This window comes from Brettanomyces nanus, chromosome 4 (assembly GCF_011074865.1).
Source record: "Brettanomyces nanus chromosome 4, complete sequence".
Taxonomy (NCBI): domain Eukaryota; kingdom Fungi; phylum Ascomycota; class Pichiomycetes; order Pichiales; family Pichiaceae; genus Brettanomyces; species Brettanomyces nanus.
In genome coordinates this window covers 2407870-2425743 of record NC_052377.1, presented here as the reverse complement: position 1 = coordinate 2425743, position 17874 = coordinate 2407870, and the positions used below count along the sequence as shown (strand labels likewise).

The window sequence follows — 17874 nt, the reverse complement described above, 5'->3', positions numbered from 1 at the left end:
TATCTATTAGACTACTGATTGTAATCAAGGTGAATCTTGAACTTAATTTAAGTGCACCTTTTTTTTTATCACTATTTTTTTTTTCATTTCAAGATTTCAATTTTGTTTTTCAATTCATCCAAATTTTTTTCAGCTCTTTAGTAATTATCATCAATTATCATTCTCTGTTCACTCAATGTCTGATATCGATAAGGTAGCACAGTTGCTTGCCAAGTCTCTTCAGTCGAGGACGGCAAAGGAGGCTGAAGTGGGACTAAAGAGTCTCGAGACTCAGCAGGGCTTTCCACTTACTTTCCTTCATATTGTTGCCTCGGACAAGGCTGACATTAGTGTGCGTCTTGCTGCTGCTTTGTACTTTAAGAACCTAGTGAAGCGGAAATGGATTGTTGAATCAGGCCAGTATCAACTTCATACCCAAGATGTTCAAATGATCAAGCAGGAGATTGTTGATCTGATGATTCAACTACCGGATCATCTCCAGGTGCAGATTGGTGAGGCAATTTCTTTGATAGCCGAATCCGAATTTCCTCAATTGTGGCCCGAATTACTTGACTTGCTTGTTTCCAAGTTGAATCCTGATGATATGATCACCAATAAAGGAATCTTGAAGGTGGCACACTCTATCTTCAAGCGCTGGAGACCATTGTTCCGTTCGGACGATCTTTTTAGAGAGATCAAGTTCGTCTTGGACAAGTTTGCACAACCTTTTCTGGATCTGCTTATTCGTGTTGACCAGCTGATTGATCAAACCAGTCAAGGACCTGTGGAGAAATTGTCACTTTTATTTGAAAACATGCTCCTATTGATTAAAGTATACTACGACTTGAATTGCCAGGATATTCCAGAATTCTTTGAGGATCACTTGAAGCAAGGAATGACTGTCATTCATAAGTATTTGAAGTACAACAACGGACTACTTGAGGATTCTACAGAAGATGAAGAAATAGACCCAGTCACCAATGTTAAAATTAGCATTTGCGAGTTGATTCAATTGTATACCACTAGATATGAAGAAGAATTCCACGATTTCATTCCTTCTTTCATTCAAACCGTTTGGGATCTGTTGAATACCATCACCTTGCAACCCAAATATGATATTCTTGCCTCGAAAGGCTTGAGATTCTTAACTGCCATTGCATCCGCACCAACTTACGCTCCTACCATTAATAACGAAGAAGCCTTGAAGCAGATTACCGAGAAGATCATTTTACAAAATGTCACTCTTCGAGAATCAGACGAAGAAATGTTTGAAGATGACCCAATTGAATACACTAGAAGAGATTTAGAAGGCTCCGATTCAGACACTAGAAGACGTGCAGCTACGGAATTTTTGAGAGCTTTAAAAGAGAATAACGAGAAGGTAGTGACTCAGGTCATCATGTCTTATGTGAACAATTACTTGCAGCAGTTTCAAGCGGACCAATCTCATTGGAAGGCTAAGGACATCGCTATCTACTTGTTTAGTGCCATTGCCTCCAAGGGTTCTATGACAAATGCGGGTGTCACCGTCACTAATATTCTTGTCGACGTGGTGCAATTCTTCACCGCTTATGTGGCACCGGATTTGGTCAATAAAGCTGCACATCCTATTTTGAAAGTGGATGCAATCAAATATATTTTCATCTTCAGAAACCAATTGACTAAGCAGCAGTTGAATGAGACTTTCCCATTACTTTCAGCGCACTTTGAGGACAACAACTACGTCGTTTACACATACACAGCCATAACTGTGGAGAAAATTCTTTCTTTAAGGGATCCTTCCAACCATCAACAGTTGCTCTTCAATAAAAATGATATTCCCTCCAATATTTCCAAGGGTTTGTTGATGAATCTATTTTCTTTAATGTTTAAGAAAGGAGATACACCGGAGAAATTGGCCGAGAACGAGTTCTTGATGAAGTGCGTAATGAGGGTTCTTTTAACAGCTGAAGATTCCTTACAGGATGCTACCTCTGATCTATTACAACAGTTGCTGAAGGTGATCCAGATCATCAGCAAGAATCCTTCTAATCCGAAATTTTCTCACTATACGTTTGAATCGGTCTGTGTCATCATAAAATCCAATCGAACGAATGTGGATAACTACTTCCAGATTATCAAGCCAACCATGTTGGGTATCCTTTCCCAGGAAATACAGGAGTTTATCCCTTATTCGTTTCAAATCTTAGCGTTCTGTCTCGAAATATATCCACCTGGTAAGCCAGTGCCTGAGGAGTATTCGCAGTTAGTGAAACCACTTTGCTCTCCTGCTGTTTGGGAGTCCAGAGGTAATACTCCTGCTATAGCTCGACTTTTATCCGCAATAGTTAAATATGTACCCTCGTTGTTCTTTAGTGGAGAACATTTGACGCCGATCTTGGGTGTTTTCCAAAAGCTCATCTCTTCGAAAGTGAACGATCACTTAGGCTTCGAACTTATGGAAACGATTCTTCTCTCCATTGACATCCAATACCTTGAACAATATTTAAAGCAGATTGGAATCATCATCATGTCTCGTCTCCAAAATTTTCGTACCGAGAAGTTTGTTAAGAGATTTATAGTCTTTCTTTGTTGGATCTGCTGCCTTCCATCTTCAAGGGATATGGAGAACAAAAACCATTTGAATTCACAATTTGTCATCAATTTCATTGATAATATACAACAGGGGTTGTTTGGTCAGGTTCTTGACAACTTTATCATCCCTCATATTGCTACTTTTAACAATCTTCAGGATAAGAAAATCCTTATTGTTGGTCTGACAAACCTGTTGGTTGAGAATTCATCCTCGTTGGACAATCAGAAATTCATCAATGCTCTAAAAGAGACGTTAAAATTATTAGTTTCTGATAGTATCAAAAACTACATGAACATCGACGAGAACATGGAGTTATTGATGGATTTAGATAATGAGGATATGACGTTTGGATCCAGCTACAACCAGCTTAACATCATCCAGACAAGACCTTCAGATCCAGTGAGACAGATATCCAACATGGATCTGATCCAGCAATATGTGAAGGCCAAATTAGAAGATATGAATCGTATTGATGAGGCAATTGCAGCACTACAGAGCTATGGAGATGCAGACATAACAGGAGCACTCAATAGACTCGGGCTGGCCTAATGTATGTAGTGATATATAAGTTTAGATTTCTGTAATGATTATTTTTCTTGAAAGGGTAAGTAAATTACATGGAGCATGGCTGTATGCTTTGGTCCTAAAATACAAAAAGGGACTAGTTCAGAGACTAGTCGGATGAATGCACGTGGTCTTCAGAGGGAGAAGAAACGGATTCATTGGAAGAGGGTTCAATGGAAGTAGAACGAGCTTCCGATTGTTTTTCTGGAGATTTCTCAGGACTAGCAGTAGAAGGAGCAGCCTTTGAATCGACGGAATCGTCGGCATTTGACAAGTCCGTGTGACTCCTGGATCTATCATCAGAGGTAATGGGCAGATTCTGCTCATTAGAAGAATCGAAGGAATCCGCGTTCGGAGATGTCTTTGACTCGGTAGTTTTCTTCTCATTCATTTCATCAATATGAGTCTGCTTTTCACGCTCGGCAATTTCAACTGCAGTAAGAAAACGGCCACCTTGGCCACGGGGTCTTCTCATAGCATGCTTATGTCTTGATTCATGAAGATAGGGTTTGCGACCTTTCTGGATCTTAAGGTTTTCCTCTAACTTAGCTCTCGCAATTCTCCTTTTAAGGATTCTATGATACTGCTTGGCGTTGACATAATAGGGTTGGTCTTGCGCGGCAGCAGCAGATGGGCCAGAAACGGCAGGGCCGACATCCGGAACCCCCTGAATAGCTGAAACTCGTGGAACCCCAGGGACCCCAATAACTCCAGGAGCTCCAGGAGCTCCAGGAGCTCCAGGCACCCCAGGCACCCGAGGCACCCCAGGCACTCCAGGAACCCCAGGGACCCCAGGGACCCCTGAAACCCCGGGAACAACAGGAACCACAGGGACCCCAGGGACCCCAGGAACTGGAACACCAGAAATATCAGCTATATTCTGCACACCGGAAGATGTGGAGCCCTGAGGCCGTCCAACTGCACCGGGAATGGTCACTGGAGCCCCTATCAGCGTATTCTGGTCCAGAGACGCATACATTCCTGCTACACCAGCATTGGGATCAATGTAAGAAGGAGGAATCTGTTGTGAGTAGTAGCCTTGATATGCTTGCTGCTGCTGCTGCTGTTGTTGTTGTTGCCGTTGCTGCTGTTGTCGTTGTTGCTGTTGCTGTAGTTGCTGTTGCTGTAGCTGCTGTTGCTGTAGCTGCTGCTGCTGCTGGGACGGCTGTTGCTGTTGAAATTGATGAATCTGCTGCTGATATTGTTGGTACTGTTGCTGATCAAGCGAATCAGTATAGTCGGAATTGGGTACAGTAGTAGACATGATGAATAGTCCCAGAAACAAGGAAAGCTCAATATAGAGGAGCCTCGGAGAAACCGTTGTTAAGACGCGAGATAGAAGAAAAAGTTGAACCTAATACCAGCCATGTGACCTCTGCTCACATGATATACTCGCTCTTATAATCGGTTGGTTATGACGATCGCGGACGTATAAAATTTCTACCTTTTTGCTCATTTAAGAGCTTTAAGCCGTAACATTGTCGTTCTTCAACTAGTTAAAAGATACAATCATGGCGTACGCATCTGTGTTCAGACCGGCAGTTCTTCTATTTTTTTTCATGAGGCAGCCCATTGCCGCCTCGGCATTAGTCGGAGGCTGGGCTTTCTGGGAAGTGGATAGGAACTTCGACCTTGGTGTTAGAAAATCATTTAATAGGTGGAGAAACAATACGCTTGGTTTCCCAACTGACGAATCACAAAGAAATGCGTTTGATCGTATTGACAGAATCAAGCGTGAGGAGTTACTACTCAAGCAGCAGTAATGACTCTACATAGGTCTATTTATTTATTATTTATTATTCGATCAAACATATTACTACCGTATTACCATCCTTTTTTACTCACTCTATAAAGCTCGAAAACTGCAGCAGGAGTAATTCCTTGGATACGACGCGCCTGGCCAATAGTCTCTGGCTTCACTTCATTCAAGAGCTCCACCACCTCTGACGACAAGCTGGAAATCGACCTGTAGTTGTAGTCTATAGGCAACTTCAAATGTTCATCGGATCTAAAAGCTCTGACATACTCCTTCTCCCTATTCATGTAACCCTGATAATTACCATCTACCGTCACCGCTAGTTTCACTCTTCTAGGCATATCTTTCAACACCGGATCATCCACTATCTCTAGCAAATCATCCAGCGTTATATGAGAGTACTTTAAGATATCAAACGCCGACTTCATTCTGGAATCATCCGCTATAGACACGTTGGTCATCTTGTGACCCCACTTATTGGCACTCATTTGAAATTCCTTCAACTTCTTCAGGGCATACTCGTATTCTTTCTTATCCTTACAGTATGACTTCCACCTTTCTTCAGAAACACACCCAAGCTTGTATCCTACTTCTGTCAATCTCCGATCCGCATTATCTGCTCTGACACTGACACGAAACTCAGATCTAGATGTGAACATACGATAAGGTTCTGTAACTCCCTTGGTGATCAAATCATCAATCAAAACTCCAATATAGCCATCTGCTCTATCTAATCTGAGTTCTTTACCGTCATTTAAAAATGACAATCCTGCATTTATACCAGCCACTATACCTTGCGCTGCTGCTTCTTCATATCCTGTGGTACCGTTGATCTGTCCCGCTAGAAATAATCCGTCTACAAGTTTGGTCTGCAAAGTCTGGCAAAGTTCTCTAGGATCAACGTAGTCGTACTCAACACCATAACCGGGCTGTAACATTTTGACATGGTCAAAACCGACGATCAACTTTAACAACTGTTCCTGGATTTCTTCTGGCATCGTGTTAGATATTCCATTGGGATACATGATATCTGTATGGAATCCCTCGGGCTCCAACCACACACGATGCTGCTTCTTATCCCTAAATCGGATCAACTTCGACTCTAAAGAAGGACAGTATCGAGGTCCTTTGGCATCTTCTTTAATATGAATGGACTTATCCAAGTTGGCCAAAACTAATTCGTGTAAAGGTTGTGTGGTATGTGTCGAATAGCACAACATCTGATCTTCTGATTTGATACCAGGACTGTCGTGCAAAAAACTCATCGGCTCTGGTGGTACGTCACCGGGTTCCTCCTTTACTTGGCTATAGTCAACAGTCTTGGCAGATATTCTAGGAGGAGTACCGGTCTTCAATCTGCCCATTAGAAAACCAACCCTTCTAAAGGTTTTACTCAACCCGTAAGAAGCACACTCTCCAATGCGACCAGCAGGCCAGGCCTTCAATCCGATATGAATCTCTCCTCCCAAAAACGTTCCCGTCGTAATCACTACCTTCTCGCACCTCAACATCTCTCCACCTGCCAAGATAACTCCTTTGACCTTCGCATAATGACGCCCTTTAAAATCCTTCTTATCCAACTCATCAACTATCAAATCCTCAATCTTTCCCTCAACCAAGTTCAAGTTAGCATACTGTGAGACGTAGTTTTGCATCTCTGTTCTATACAATTCACGATCGATCTGAGCCCTGTGACCCCATACAGCAGCACCACGTGACCGGTTCAATACTTTGAACTGAATTCCGGCTTTGTCGACGATTCGTGGGGCAGCACCGTCCAAGGCATCAACCTCCTTAAGTAATGTACCTTTTCCGATGCCTCCCAAAGGCAGGGTTACAAGAGGTGACCCCGATCTTGGATAAGTCTGGAGTCACCAAAGTTGTCACCACACCCAAACGAGCGCTTCCGGTAGCGGCCTCAACGCCGGCATGACCACCTCCAACGACAATCACAGGCATTAATGGCTTGTTCTTAAGCAGATTCTCGATATCTCTGGTAAAAACAAGGTTTCGGCTCTGAGAAAGTCGAGTAACACGAGTAACGTGTGAAAAGCATTTCTTAGGAATAATAGAGAACATGACAATGGTATTCAAGTGGTTTTAGTAAGCAATTGATGATAAAAGAAAGAAGCAAGATCAGGTACAGAAATAGGAATTTTTCAAAATTCGAGATTTCAGATTTGACGCTTCCCGATTCGGATGGATTTTTCATCGTCATTATAGGATTAGATAATACATGAGATAAAGTACAGATACTTACTACACACCTTCTTCTTCTTCAGCCATGGGTATTTCAAGCGAGCTGTCAGACATATCTGACTCTTCAAATCCAATTGAGATTACGGAGCCGAGTTTATCCAACTCAGCTGTGCTGACTTCATTTGGAGGATTATGCGACTGCTCCTCCTTATTATTTTCAGCGACAGCCTTTTCATCTCTCTTCCTCTTTCTCTCAACCTTCTTCAATTCATTAATCTGCTTGGAATAAAGCAACCTCTCCAATTCTTTGAGGTCTTCCATATCATACACACGTGACCCAAATTTTATAATTTCAGTATCCAAAGAGTTGACACCTCCCTTAAAGTCGAAAAGATCTAAATCAGGGACAAGCCTTGACCGATGCATAAGTAGTTTGACATCATCAGCAGTGATTCTTTTTCTTTTATCGTGCTTGGAATAAGCTTGCAAATCACTCAGTTCTTGTTCAAAAAAATCATTGCTGATCTCATCTAGAACTTTTAGAGACTCCAAAGAACCTAGCTTCCGTGATTGACCCAAGGGAAGAAACAACTTACTTAGCTGCCTTAGTATAGAGACCCCAAGACTATCGGTCTGCTCATGAGATGAATCTAGACTTTTATGCTTTTTTACCGTGATGAATGATAGACGCTCTGGCCTTTTGAGATACATATCTCGTATTAAAGATAAATCAGGATCTCCCAAAATATCTTCCTCATCAATGTCATCATTTATGTCGTCAAACGACAACTTAGAACCATTCTGGTCGTCACTAAGGTCAACTCCATAATCTCCTGGCTCTCTAATTATTGCTTCGGGAATTGCAACGTTGGAATCATCGGCGATAGACGTACCTATAGACAATCGACTGGATATTCGAGACTTTCTCGGTGTTCTATCTGATGCAGAAGTCACCTCAGAAACTCTACGGTTAGAAATATCACCTTCTGTGGGCTCTGTAACTTCTTCTATTTGTTCTAGGCCGGTATCACTTCCCTGATCTAGTGGATCAAGGTCGAAAGGAGACAATGACTCCATAGTCTCAAGGGATTGTACCTGAGACTGAGCCTGACTCTGACTCTGACTTTGAGTATCAATCACAACTGTAGAGCTAGTCACTTCCTGAGAACCAGTCACTTCCTGAGAACTAGTCACTTCCTGAGAACTGGTCACTTCCTGAGAACTATCCTCATGCCTTTCTGTAATATATCTATATAATTGATTCAACGGATTACGCGCACTTGTAGGCGATTCCATCTTTCTTTTCTTCCTTATAGTCTCGTTTTCCACAGAAAGTAATCGTCCAAGCAGCACTAAATCATTTTGAGGCGAATATCTTCGATTGGCTTTATTTCTAGTCGGTGTAAGTAGAAGCCTATTCCTTCGGGGAGTAGCAGCATCTTCCATAGCCTTTAATATCAATGGCGTAGTAGGCCGTCGTGGTGTACTATTGCCTTTACTAGGCGGAGTTCTCAATGATTGTCGTCCACTCGATCGTCGAGATGGTGTCACAGGCTTAATGACAGCTCTGGCAGACTTCAATTCTGGACTCATAGAATTGAAGTTCAATCTTCTGGGAGTTCGAAGCGACTTTCGCCGAGATATAGGGGAATTAGGTGTATCAATAACATCGTCATCGGATGGAGACTTTAGAAAAGAGTCGGATTCATCATTGTTTCCATTATCATTTCTGACTTGCTTGGTAGGTGATAAGATGTCCTTCATGATAATTCAGGTAGATAAATAATCATGTACATCAAATCAGCACCTCTTTTTTCTTCTCTGAAACTCTCTGACTGCCTTGATTCTTGTGATCTTTAACCTCAACTGTCGGTAGCACGGATCTCTGTCTATCTATGTTGATCCTTTACACTTCTGGTTTACTCGCGTCTGCACCGCCGTGAAAAGTTTAAGTACATATATATTTTTTTTCTATTATTCAAAATTTTCAGACTTCATACAAAATTCCTTGTTTGGACCTATTATAGACATATATTAAGTAGATACTCTGAGAAAACAATGACGGAAGGAACAGACGATTTGAATGATGGGTTGGATTATTCTTTTGATGCCTCCGAAGATGAAGGTACCAGTATTATCAAAATAGATGAAGCGAGAGGTGCGAGTAAAACGGGTGAGGGTGATGACGATAAAATAGAGACGGAGGAAGAAGGTAGTGGTGAATCTCAAGTTATAAACGAAAAGAAGAGAAAAAGTAAGGAAAAGGATAAATTAAGGTTGAAGAAGAGACAAAAATTGGAGTATGATGCAGCTCAAAAGAAGAAGCTTCCTACTGAGACGGCAGATGTAATTGCAGAGAGGTTGGCTACCAAGGTGAAATCACAGAACAAGGACTTGTCATCGTTGGAATTAGGTGATATATATGTGAACAAATCGTTTATTGAATTTACGGGAGACTGGGATCAACCAAGGAACTTGATCAATTTTCCAAAGTTTCTTAAACACTACATTAAAGAGAGTGTTCTCTTGAAAGCTTTAAGTGAACAGAAGCAGAGAAAGAAGAACAAGAAGCATAAGAAGAAAAACAATGAGGAAGAGACTGACGAACGAAGCTTCGCTGTGATCTTATCAATGTCGGCCATCCGAGCATGCGATGTTCATCGTGCTACTCGAACGATGAATGTAGGATCAACGAAATTAATTTCCAAGAACAAACTTAAGGATGATATAACATCAATGAGAACTAGTTCGGCTAGAATCATTGCTACTACACCGGGTAGATTCACAAGAATACTTGATACCGAACAATCACCGTTGAAAGCTTCGCAGATTAAGGCAGTGATATGCGATTGTTATATGGATCCAAAGATGCAGACTCTCTGGGACTCCAAAGATACCATTAGTCTCTTGAGGAAGATGTGCGACGCTAACGAGTACCTTCGCATTTTACTGTACTGAATGGATGAATAGATAAATTAATAATAAATAAGTGGGTAGATACAGTCCTTCAGTTAGACTCCTCCTTCTTGGCAGCAGCAGCGTTCCATCTCTGAACTGTCTCCAAACTGTATGCCTTTCTTGGATTAATTGTATCTCTCTCTGCTTGTACGTAGAAAGCGTACATTATGAGGAAATATCCACCCAATGCTATGATTCCATTGACGTTAGCATTTCTAGGTGTGTGATACCATCCACCAGATGGTGCTTTGAGCCATTTCGGAATAAACATATTTGCACTCTGCGAGATGTTAGTAAATGATAAATGAAAAATCAGTCTGCATTTCCTTTACCTACCATTTTAGTTAGAATGCTGAATAAGAACAGATGATACAAAGAGTATCCATCTATATCCTCAAAAATATACAACTATGTAGAGACGCTTATAGCATTAATATCACGTACACTGTACATTACCGGCTATGCTCAAAGTTCTTGGCTCATCCAGACACCCGAAAATTTTGAAAAATTTTGGCTCGTACTGTGAGAGCGGGTGAAAAGGCATGCAACTTGAGACAAAGGAACGGACAAACCCAGAGGAGTGATTATACAAGTAACAAACATGTTGGGATGTTCGAGAAGGCTTTTTTATAGAGTCAGATTGTCACCTATAAGGAGAACATTATCTACATCGCCCGTGAAACCAAACCCTCTAACAGTGGCGCCGGCTAGAAAGAGAAATTTCAAGTTTTCGTATGAAAGATCAAGCCATACCATAGTCGAAGAGCCGGAATTGAAGGTACCAGAAAATAAACTAGACTTTGCCAATTATCAAAGGAACTCCTACAAGTTGAAGATCTCCGAAGAAGATGCAAAGAAGATACCTTCCATTCTTACCCTACATGCTAGATTAGTTTTATCTTCGAAATATCAGTACTCAACTCTAGTGAGAGCGCTTACTTGCCAGATGAAGGAAAATGAGTATGCTGACAACAAGCAAATGGCCTTGTTTGGAGCAAACTTACTTTCCTTTTACGTCACTGAAAATCTGATTTCCAACTATCCAAGACTTCCAATATCCATTCTCAAAACCGCTACTGACGCTTATATTGGAGACTTTTCTCTCTGCGATGTCGCCCAGAACAGTTGGGGTATTGAGCAAGACGAAACCTCCAATTTGGAAAAGTATCTTTCCAGTGAGCCGAAGCTATTCAGATTTGGAAGACTTAGATACGACAAGCACACTACCCAGGTCGAAAAGGGTATCACAAAATTTGATAACGTTACAGTGACATCTCTCGATCATGCTACAGCCTTTGCAGACGCCGTTAGAGCCATCGTGGCCGGTGTGTATGCACATGATGGTGAAGAAATCACCAAAAAGTTTATCCAGAGCCATGTTCTTTCCAGAAAGATCGATATATCCTCGATGTTTCAATTTAGAGAGCCCGGAAAATTACTTTCCCGCCTATTAAGAGTAAAACAGATGGAACCACCCACCGTCAGACTTATTAGTGAAACTGGTAGGTTGTCCAACTCGCCAATATTTGTTGTCGGCTGTTTCAGTGGCGATAGCATGTTGGCAGGAGGAGAAGGATCATCTTTGAAAGAAGCACGAATTAGAAGCTTTGTGAATGCGCTTAAGGCATTTTACTTGTATAAACCATTGGACTCAAAAATGCCAAGCGATGATGATTTCAAGCCTTTGTTCGTAGATGAAGGTGAACCATTCTACTGATCTGATCTGTCTACGGCTCGTGCACATAATATACATATACATAATCTTATTTAACATTTTTAGAGAAACACTTAATCAGCTGCAGCTGAGGCTCTTCTAGCTTGTTGAATATCGTATCGTCTATCAACTGGTCTCCATCCCGACTTCTGATCGATTTCTCCTTGTATTTATAGAATTTAGCATAGATCATCACCGCTAGCTTTCTGATCATCGTCTTGTTGGACTTCAACTTCTTGAATAACAAAATATCCAAAGTGAAAACATTCTCATAGCTGATCTTACTTGGCGACATCACGCTATAGAGCACCTCCAGTAACATAATCGTTTGCGGTATGGTCAACTTTTCGGATCTTTTATCTTCAAGTCTTTCCGCATAGTATTCAACATTGGAAACCAGTTCCATCGTTTCCTGTATAGCAAAGTAAAGCTCGTCTTCATTTTCGTCAAGCTTCTTGCATAGTTCTACGAGCTTCTCGAAAATCTCCTTCTTCCTACTTCCATTAGTTCTCTTCATACAACATCTCATCAAAAAGAGACTCACAAACAAGCACTCGTTAGCAATCTCCGGATTCACATAGGACAACAAAGCACATTCAACATCATCACACTTAATCTCTTTATCTCCCTGAATGGCATATACAAGAGAGTATAATTCATTAGTCGATATTGAACCCTGGCCCATCTTCTCTAACAAATGTTTAAAAGGAATATCCGATTCTTGTTCCAAATATCCAATCCTAAAACTGGCAAAATCATACCAAGAGTCCAACTCCTCTATCTTTTTACTATAATCAAATTTGTCCTGATATATTGAAAACTTTCCAGAAGAATCCGTTAATGGTGCAAGAGGATCAGCCAATTCGAGAATAGATTCAACTTCTGTCGACGACCTAGGAGGAGAAATCAGTGCAGAAGAATCCTTCTTATTTCCTTCCAATTTAAGGGTCTCCTCTGTCAATGTCAACCTATTCATATCAGGCGTAGTATCTGAGCTATCTCCCTTAGATAGATTAGGATCCATTTTTTCATCCCCCAGACCATCATTATCGGTACAAACAGAGATAGCTGCATTCACTGTCACAGCCTTTTCAGTATCAAGAAAAGGATTTCTATCCTCATTCTCGTTGTTACTTACAGATCCATCCGATAGTCGCTGCTGCTGCGGCAAAGATTTCTTGAATTTTGGCATGATCATTGTCATGTCAGTTTCGATGTCAGAAACCTGGTTATTTCCAATATCCTTCCGAACCACCATCGTTAATCCGTCAAGATGTGATTCATCAAAGTTATTGACCTCTTCATCAGATGCCGAATATTCAAATTGATCAATATTAGCTTTTGGAATGAAAACTTTTAGCTTTTCAGCAACTTCTTGCTTCATCGTATCATCGTCAGCCAGACTTAAACATTTTTGAAAGATGGGCTTGTTCTTATTCATAGCAGCACACAATAAATTCAGATAGTTGCTACCTTCCGTACGATCGGAGAATTCCCAGCACTTTAGCAAAGCCTCACATACTGAACTTAATATACGGTGCTCTATCCTAATGCTTTTGTTGGCAAACACAGAGGAAATAAGATCAAAACAGGATTTTGAAAACTCTTGCTTGTACTTAACGAACTGCATAGATAGATTGAGATCCAGTAACTTCGAAGAATCAACACACAGCATCAAGATATTAGTAACGCCCAAACACATATCATCGATGGGAACACTATGCAGGATGAAACTAATTTCAAGCTGTGATAGGGAATGCTGTGATTTTACTGAAAAGAAACAGCACATTCGTATAATGTTATCTGTGGAAAGATAATCAGCCATATACTTGAAAGACTCCCCATCTTGAAAAATCGGTAATAATGAAGAAGGATTTGTAATAGTAAGTTTATTGAGCATAGAGCTGAACTTGACAGGCAACTTTCCAGGGCGGCATTTTAGTAGCTCAACAATACCATTGAACTGGGTCGACTGAGAGCCAGATAGAATCATGTCGTATATGGCATCCTCTCTTCTGATTTTCTCGGTCTTGACTTCAGGTGCAACGCGACTTCCAACACCAGTTTTCAAATAAGATCCTGATACAGATCTTGATGGAGGTCTAGTATTGGATCTCGAGAAAGGAATAGATCTTATCGCAGAGCCAGATGTGTTATGAAGAGACTGAGGCACATACTTCTTAGACTTCATGTCCTCAGATGCTACCCGAACGGGGTTTCTTGGTTCGGTGGACTTCAATTCATGCTTAGATGATGCAAGATGGCTTAAATTCCTGCTCCTGGGAAAACGTCTGACGAAATCCCCTCGAGACCTCTCAAGTGCTTTCACCATGGACAGAGAAAGTGTACCCAGTATCTCCTGAGCGTTTTCTGGGCACACATTATTCAATGTCCAGAAAGTATTCCTAGTGGCCTCCCTGATAGAAGGCATAGGATCGCATATTCCCTTTTCTATAATCTGATCCACATACTCTTGAGCTGATTTTATTACTTGAGCATTTCCAGCGTATTTCAAAAGGAAAATCTCAATCCATGAGGCAGCATATATTCTAGGTTGGGCATTTTTGTCCTGGGAGGTCGAATGAATCTGAATTATCATTCGAGGACTGATATTGGCATACCTTATCAAGCTCAATATAGCAAGATTAGCTCTCTGATGAGCTATCGTCTTCGTAGCATAAGTAAGTTTCAATAATGATGCAAGTAAATAATCGACAGTGGAGCCATCCAAGTATTTTCCCAAATGCATACCCAATTCTTTACAAAGTTGACAGGTACCGCTGGAAAGAGTTGTTCGTAATGATAAAGCTGCCTTTGAAATACAACTTTTGAAGCTACGAATTACTTGACCCAATACTTCTGGGTAATCGTTTACGGCATTACCTCTGAGCATGGACTGCAACTGTTTGACGATTTTGTCTCTTTTAATCCAGTTTTGTTCAGTCTCTCTACCTTCGAAAACACCATCCCACGACTTGGTACTTTCCAACAATTGAGAGGAACTGGTGAAATTAAGGGCAGGAAGACGTTCAACAGACTCAAAACCCGGAAACGTGGCGAGTATACAGTCGATTTTTTCCAAATTAGTCAGTGAAGAAACAGAAGATGATGAAGGAGGAGGAGGTTGGTGTTGCTGCGCAGCCGACGTAGAGCTGGAACGAAACATAGTCCTATCCGATGACATTGAAGAGGAACCCGTCAGCCTCTTCTTATATAGAGTCACGAGTCTTTGACTATCCTTCATTCGTGAGAGAAGTCGCATAGACATGGTATGAGTAACATGACGAGAAGACAACTGATTGACGAGCTCTGTTCTCGCGCGAACGCTATTTTGCGAAGAACCGGAATTGAAGTATAGCACAAGAAGATTAGACGCGCTTTCAACAACCGTTTGGTCCTGATCGGTTAATAAACATACCACACTGGGAAGGAATGGCAAAAGAGAAAATTCTGGAGAGTTCTTAACAATTTCAGCCACCATATCAAGTAATCCAGCACGAATGATACGATCCGAGTTCTTAAAACCTCTCTGCTTAAGATCAACCTCGAACTCCTCAGGAATGGATTCCCAAACAGTAACCATGGCCTTCATTGAAGCATTTCGTATGGAAGCCTTTGGCTCCTTTAACCTTTCGAACAAAAAGGGAACCACCTTAGAATGAACCAATCGCAAATCAGAAGGCCTTTGAATCCGTACACGCTTAATTAAATGACAAATGGTAGAAAATGCAGGGATGGAAAGCCTTGGCTCTCTAAATGCAAGAAGTAAAGAATCGAAGTAGCCTTGCGCGTATTGAAGATCAACTTGTTCATGCTTTATATGATCCTTAAGTTGGAGAACAAGCTGCAACGAGCTTTCCACGTTGTGAGATATCACCGAATCATTCAACACAGTAGGATCCACACCGTTCATGGAAATATTTTATCTTAACAAGAAGAAATATAATAGATTAAACTCAGTATAAACAAGAATAGATAGATATCTATTTTGTTATGGCCGGGCCTTTCGCGAAAGTAGACACACAATCGAGAGTCTTGAATATATTTATAAACCATAGTTGATGAATCACATCAATCGACTACTTATTACCATTTAAATACTCATCCTCTTTATAGACGGGTATAAGTATCTTTCCGGATCCGATATGCTTAACACCGTTGAACCGCCGTGCTAGAAACCCCCCAAACTGACTTGGTTGACTCCATCCAATTTGATATCCCTTAAGAACAAGTCCATAGTAGCTGTTCTTTGCTACTGCTTGTAATAACTTGAGACCAATTCCATGCCGTCTGTACTTATGACTGACGTAAATTCTGGAAATCCCAGTTTGTAGATCTAGCTTTCTATTTGGGACAAGCGATCCTGTTTCATAAACCATCCAATAACCCGCTTGGGGTTTCTCTGTTGAGCATATTCCAATTATTCTCGACTTGTAAACGCATACAAACGCCTTTCCTTGCATTCCGTGTTCGATTGACCAGCTTTCATTACCCGTAGGTGCATTCAACTCTTTATTAACCAAGTCTAAAGACTCTCTGACCAGTTGTACCGTTCTTCTAATATGTGGATCCGCCTCTATAATTTTAGCTTTACCATCAAAGAACCTGAACTCGTTCAATAACTTGCCAAATTTCATCACCTGCTGCTCATTTCCGATCTCAATGCCTTCTATGGCACGCTTATGATACTTTTCGTGAATCTGTTGATCAACCTTTACCTGTTTCAGATATGATAAATGGCACTCCGGACATATTGTCCTCACAATAGTCTTAGTGGAGGCGAAATGAGACTGACCAGCAATTTTGTTTCTCCTGTTTCTATGTGAATTTTCTTGAGGCTTTATTTTTGAAGAAGAAGCAGTTGTCAATTGAGCAACAGAACATTCTTGTTGTTCTTCAAGCTTCCTTTTCACTCGTTTTGATCCCAACAGCGTACCAATATCCATAGCCAGAGACAAGATCCCAGAGAGGACAATCTCTCAAATTTTCATTTAGCCTTTTTCACGCGTCATTTTTCACTCCTCACGTGACGGTTTTTGAGATACTTTTGTGGGGAAGTAAGTTGCTCAGATTACTTGTTACTCAGATTACTATCGACTCTTCTTTCTCTAATGCAAACTTTCAAGAACCCATACCCTAAATTTGAACACTTACTTCCAGAATCAGCAGGATGGAAGCAGCAAATCACATACTGGCTTCAAGAAGATATGCCTGCTTTTGACTATGGTGGTTATGTCGTTGGTGATAATATCCAGTCGGCTACGCTTTACTGCAAGTCAGATGGTGTATTGGCAGGTGTTCCATTTGCCAAAGAGGTCTACAAGCAATGTGGATTGGTTGTCGAATGGCTTATTGAAGAGGGTACGCATCTGAAGCCCTCTGAGGTAACTGGAGGTAAGATCAAGGTGGCTCTTATTTCGGGTGCTGTGAAAAATATTCTTCAAGCAGAGAGATTGTCTCTTAATATCATTAGCCGATGCTCTGGAATTGCTACTCGATCCTATTTGACCATAAAGTTGGCAAGGGACTCTGGTTATAATGGTATTATTGCAGGAACTAGAAAGACTACTCCTGGTTTAAGGCTTCTCGAAAAGTACTCCATGCTTGTTGGTGGTATTGATACTCATAGATACGACCTCTCTTCAATGATCATGTTGAAGGATAACCATATTTGGGCCACAGGATCCATTACAAAAGCTGTGGAAAGTGCTAAAAGAGTAGCCGGCTTTAGTTCCAAGATTGAGGTCGAGGTGCAGAATGAAGATGAGGCTATAGAGGCTATAGAGGCAGGAGCAGATATTATTATGCTCGATAACTTTGATTACGGAGAATTACAAACCTCTGCCAAGAGACTAAAGGCTCAATGGTCTGGTAAGAAGCAATTCATGCTTGAATGTAGCGGAGGATTGACCTTGCAAAACATATCTCACTTCTTATGTGACGATATAGACATTTACTCTACTTCCTCGGTTCATCAGGGTTGTGGTATCATTGACTTCAGTCTTAAGATCGACAGACAATATTAATAAAGAAAAAAGAAAAACAGGATTCCTATTAAAGTAAACAAGCCTAAAATGCCAAAATGCCAAAATTGACCCATCAAATACATAGGTGGACAAAAGAGCCCAG

At 41.0% G+C, this 17874-nt stretch overlaps 9 protein-coding genes across 9 annotated transcripts; 4 read left to right on the top strand and 5 right to left on the bottom strand.

Moving 5' to 3' along the window:
- Window positions 1-175: 175 nt before the first annotated feature.
- FOA43_004394 (uncharacterized protein) lies at window positions 176-3103 on the top strand (the record flags this gene model as incomplete). Its single annotated transcript, XM_038924637.1, has 1 exon — window positions 176-3103. The coding sequence occupies one exon, from the start codon at window positions 176-178 to the stop codon at window positions 3101-3103; it is 2928 nt and encodes a 975-aa protein (XP_038780565.1).
- A 124-nt stretch (window positions 3104-3227) lies between these two features.
- On the bottom strand, window positions 3228-4382 carry FOA43_004393 (uncharacterized protein; the record flags this gene model as incomplete). Its single annotated transcript, XM_038924636.1, has 1 exon — window positions 3228-4382. The coding sequence occupies one exon, from the start codon at window positions 4380-4382 to the stop codon at window positions 3228-3230; it is 1155 nt and encodes a 384-aa protein (XP_038780564.1).
- Window positions 4383-4942: 560 nt separating this feature from the next.
- FOA43_004392 (uncharacterized protein) lies at window positions 4943-6953 on the bottom strand (the record flags this gene model as incomplete). Its single annotated transcript, XM_038924635.1, is given in 2 exon segments — window positions 4943-6693; window positions 6713-6953. 2 exon segments carry the CDS (start codon window positions 6951-6953, stop codon window positions 4943-4945), a joined length of 1992 nt encoding a protein of 663 aa, XP_038780563.1.
- Window positions 6954-7133: 180 nt separating this feature from the next.
- FOA43_004391 (uncharacterized protein) lies at window positions 7134-8837 on the bottom strand (the record flags this gene model as incomplete). Its single annotated transcript, XM_038924634.1, has 1 exon — window positions 7134-8837. The coding sequence occupies one exon, from the start codon at window positions 8835-8837 to the stop codon at window positions 7134-7136; it is 1704 nt and encodes a 567-aa protein (XP_038780562.1).
- Window positions 8838-9131: 294 nt separating this feature from the next.
- Window positions 9132-10031, top strand: FOA43_004390 (uncharacterized protein; the record flags this gene model as incomplete). Its single annotated transcript, XM_038924633.1, has 1 exon — window positions 9132-10031. The coding sequence occupies one exon, from the start codon at window positions 9132-9134 to the stop codon at window positions 10029-10031; it is 900 nt and encodes a 299-aa protein (XP_038780561.1).
- A 601-nt stretch (window positions 10032-10632) lies between these two features.
- On the top strand, window positions 10633-11748 carry FOA43_004389 (uncharacterized protein; the record flags this gene model as incomplete). Its single annotated transcript, XM_038924632.1, has 1 exon — window positions 10633-11748. One exon carries the CDS (start codon window positions 10633-10635, stop codon window positions 11746-11748), a length of 1116 nt encoding a protein of 371 aa, XP_038780560.1.
- A 46-nt stretch (window positions 11749-11794) lies between these two features.
- FOA43_004388 (uncharacterized protein) lies at window positions 11795-15658 on the bottom strand (the record flags this gene model as incomplete). Its single annotated transcript, XM_038924631.1, has 1 exon — window positions 11795-15658. One exon carries the CDS (start codon window positions 15656-15658, stop codon window positions 11795-11797), a length of 3864 nt encoding a protein of 1287 aa, XP_038780559.1.
- Window positions 15659-15824: 166 nt separating this feature from the next.
- On the bottom strand, window positions 15825-16497 carry FOA43_004387 (uncharacterized protein; the record flags this gene model as incomplete). Its single annotated transcript, XM_038924630.1, has 2 exons — window positions 15825-16414; window positions 16464-16497. The coding sequence occupies 2 exons, from the start codon at window positions 16495-16497 to the stop codon at window positions 15825-15827; spliced, it is 624 nt and encodes a 207-aa protein (XP_038780558.1).
- Window positions 16498-16856: 359 nt separating this feature from the next.
- On the top strand, window positions 16857-17771 carry BNA6 (nicotinate-nucleotide diphosphorylase (carboxylating); the record flags this gene model as incomplete). Its single annotated transcript, XM_038924629.1, has 1 exon — window positions 16857-17771. The coding sequence occupies one exon, from the start codon at window positions 16857-16859 to the stop codon at window positions 17769-17771; it is 915 nt and encodes a 304-aa protein (XP_038780557.1).
- Window positions 17772-17874: the final 103 nt, after the last annotated feature.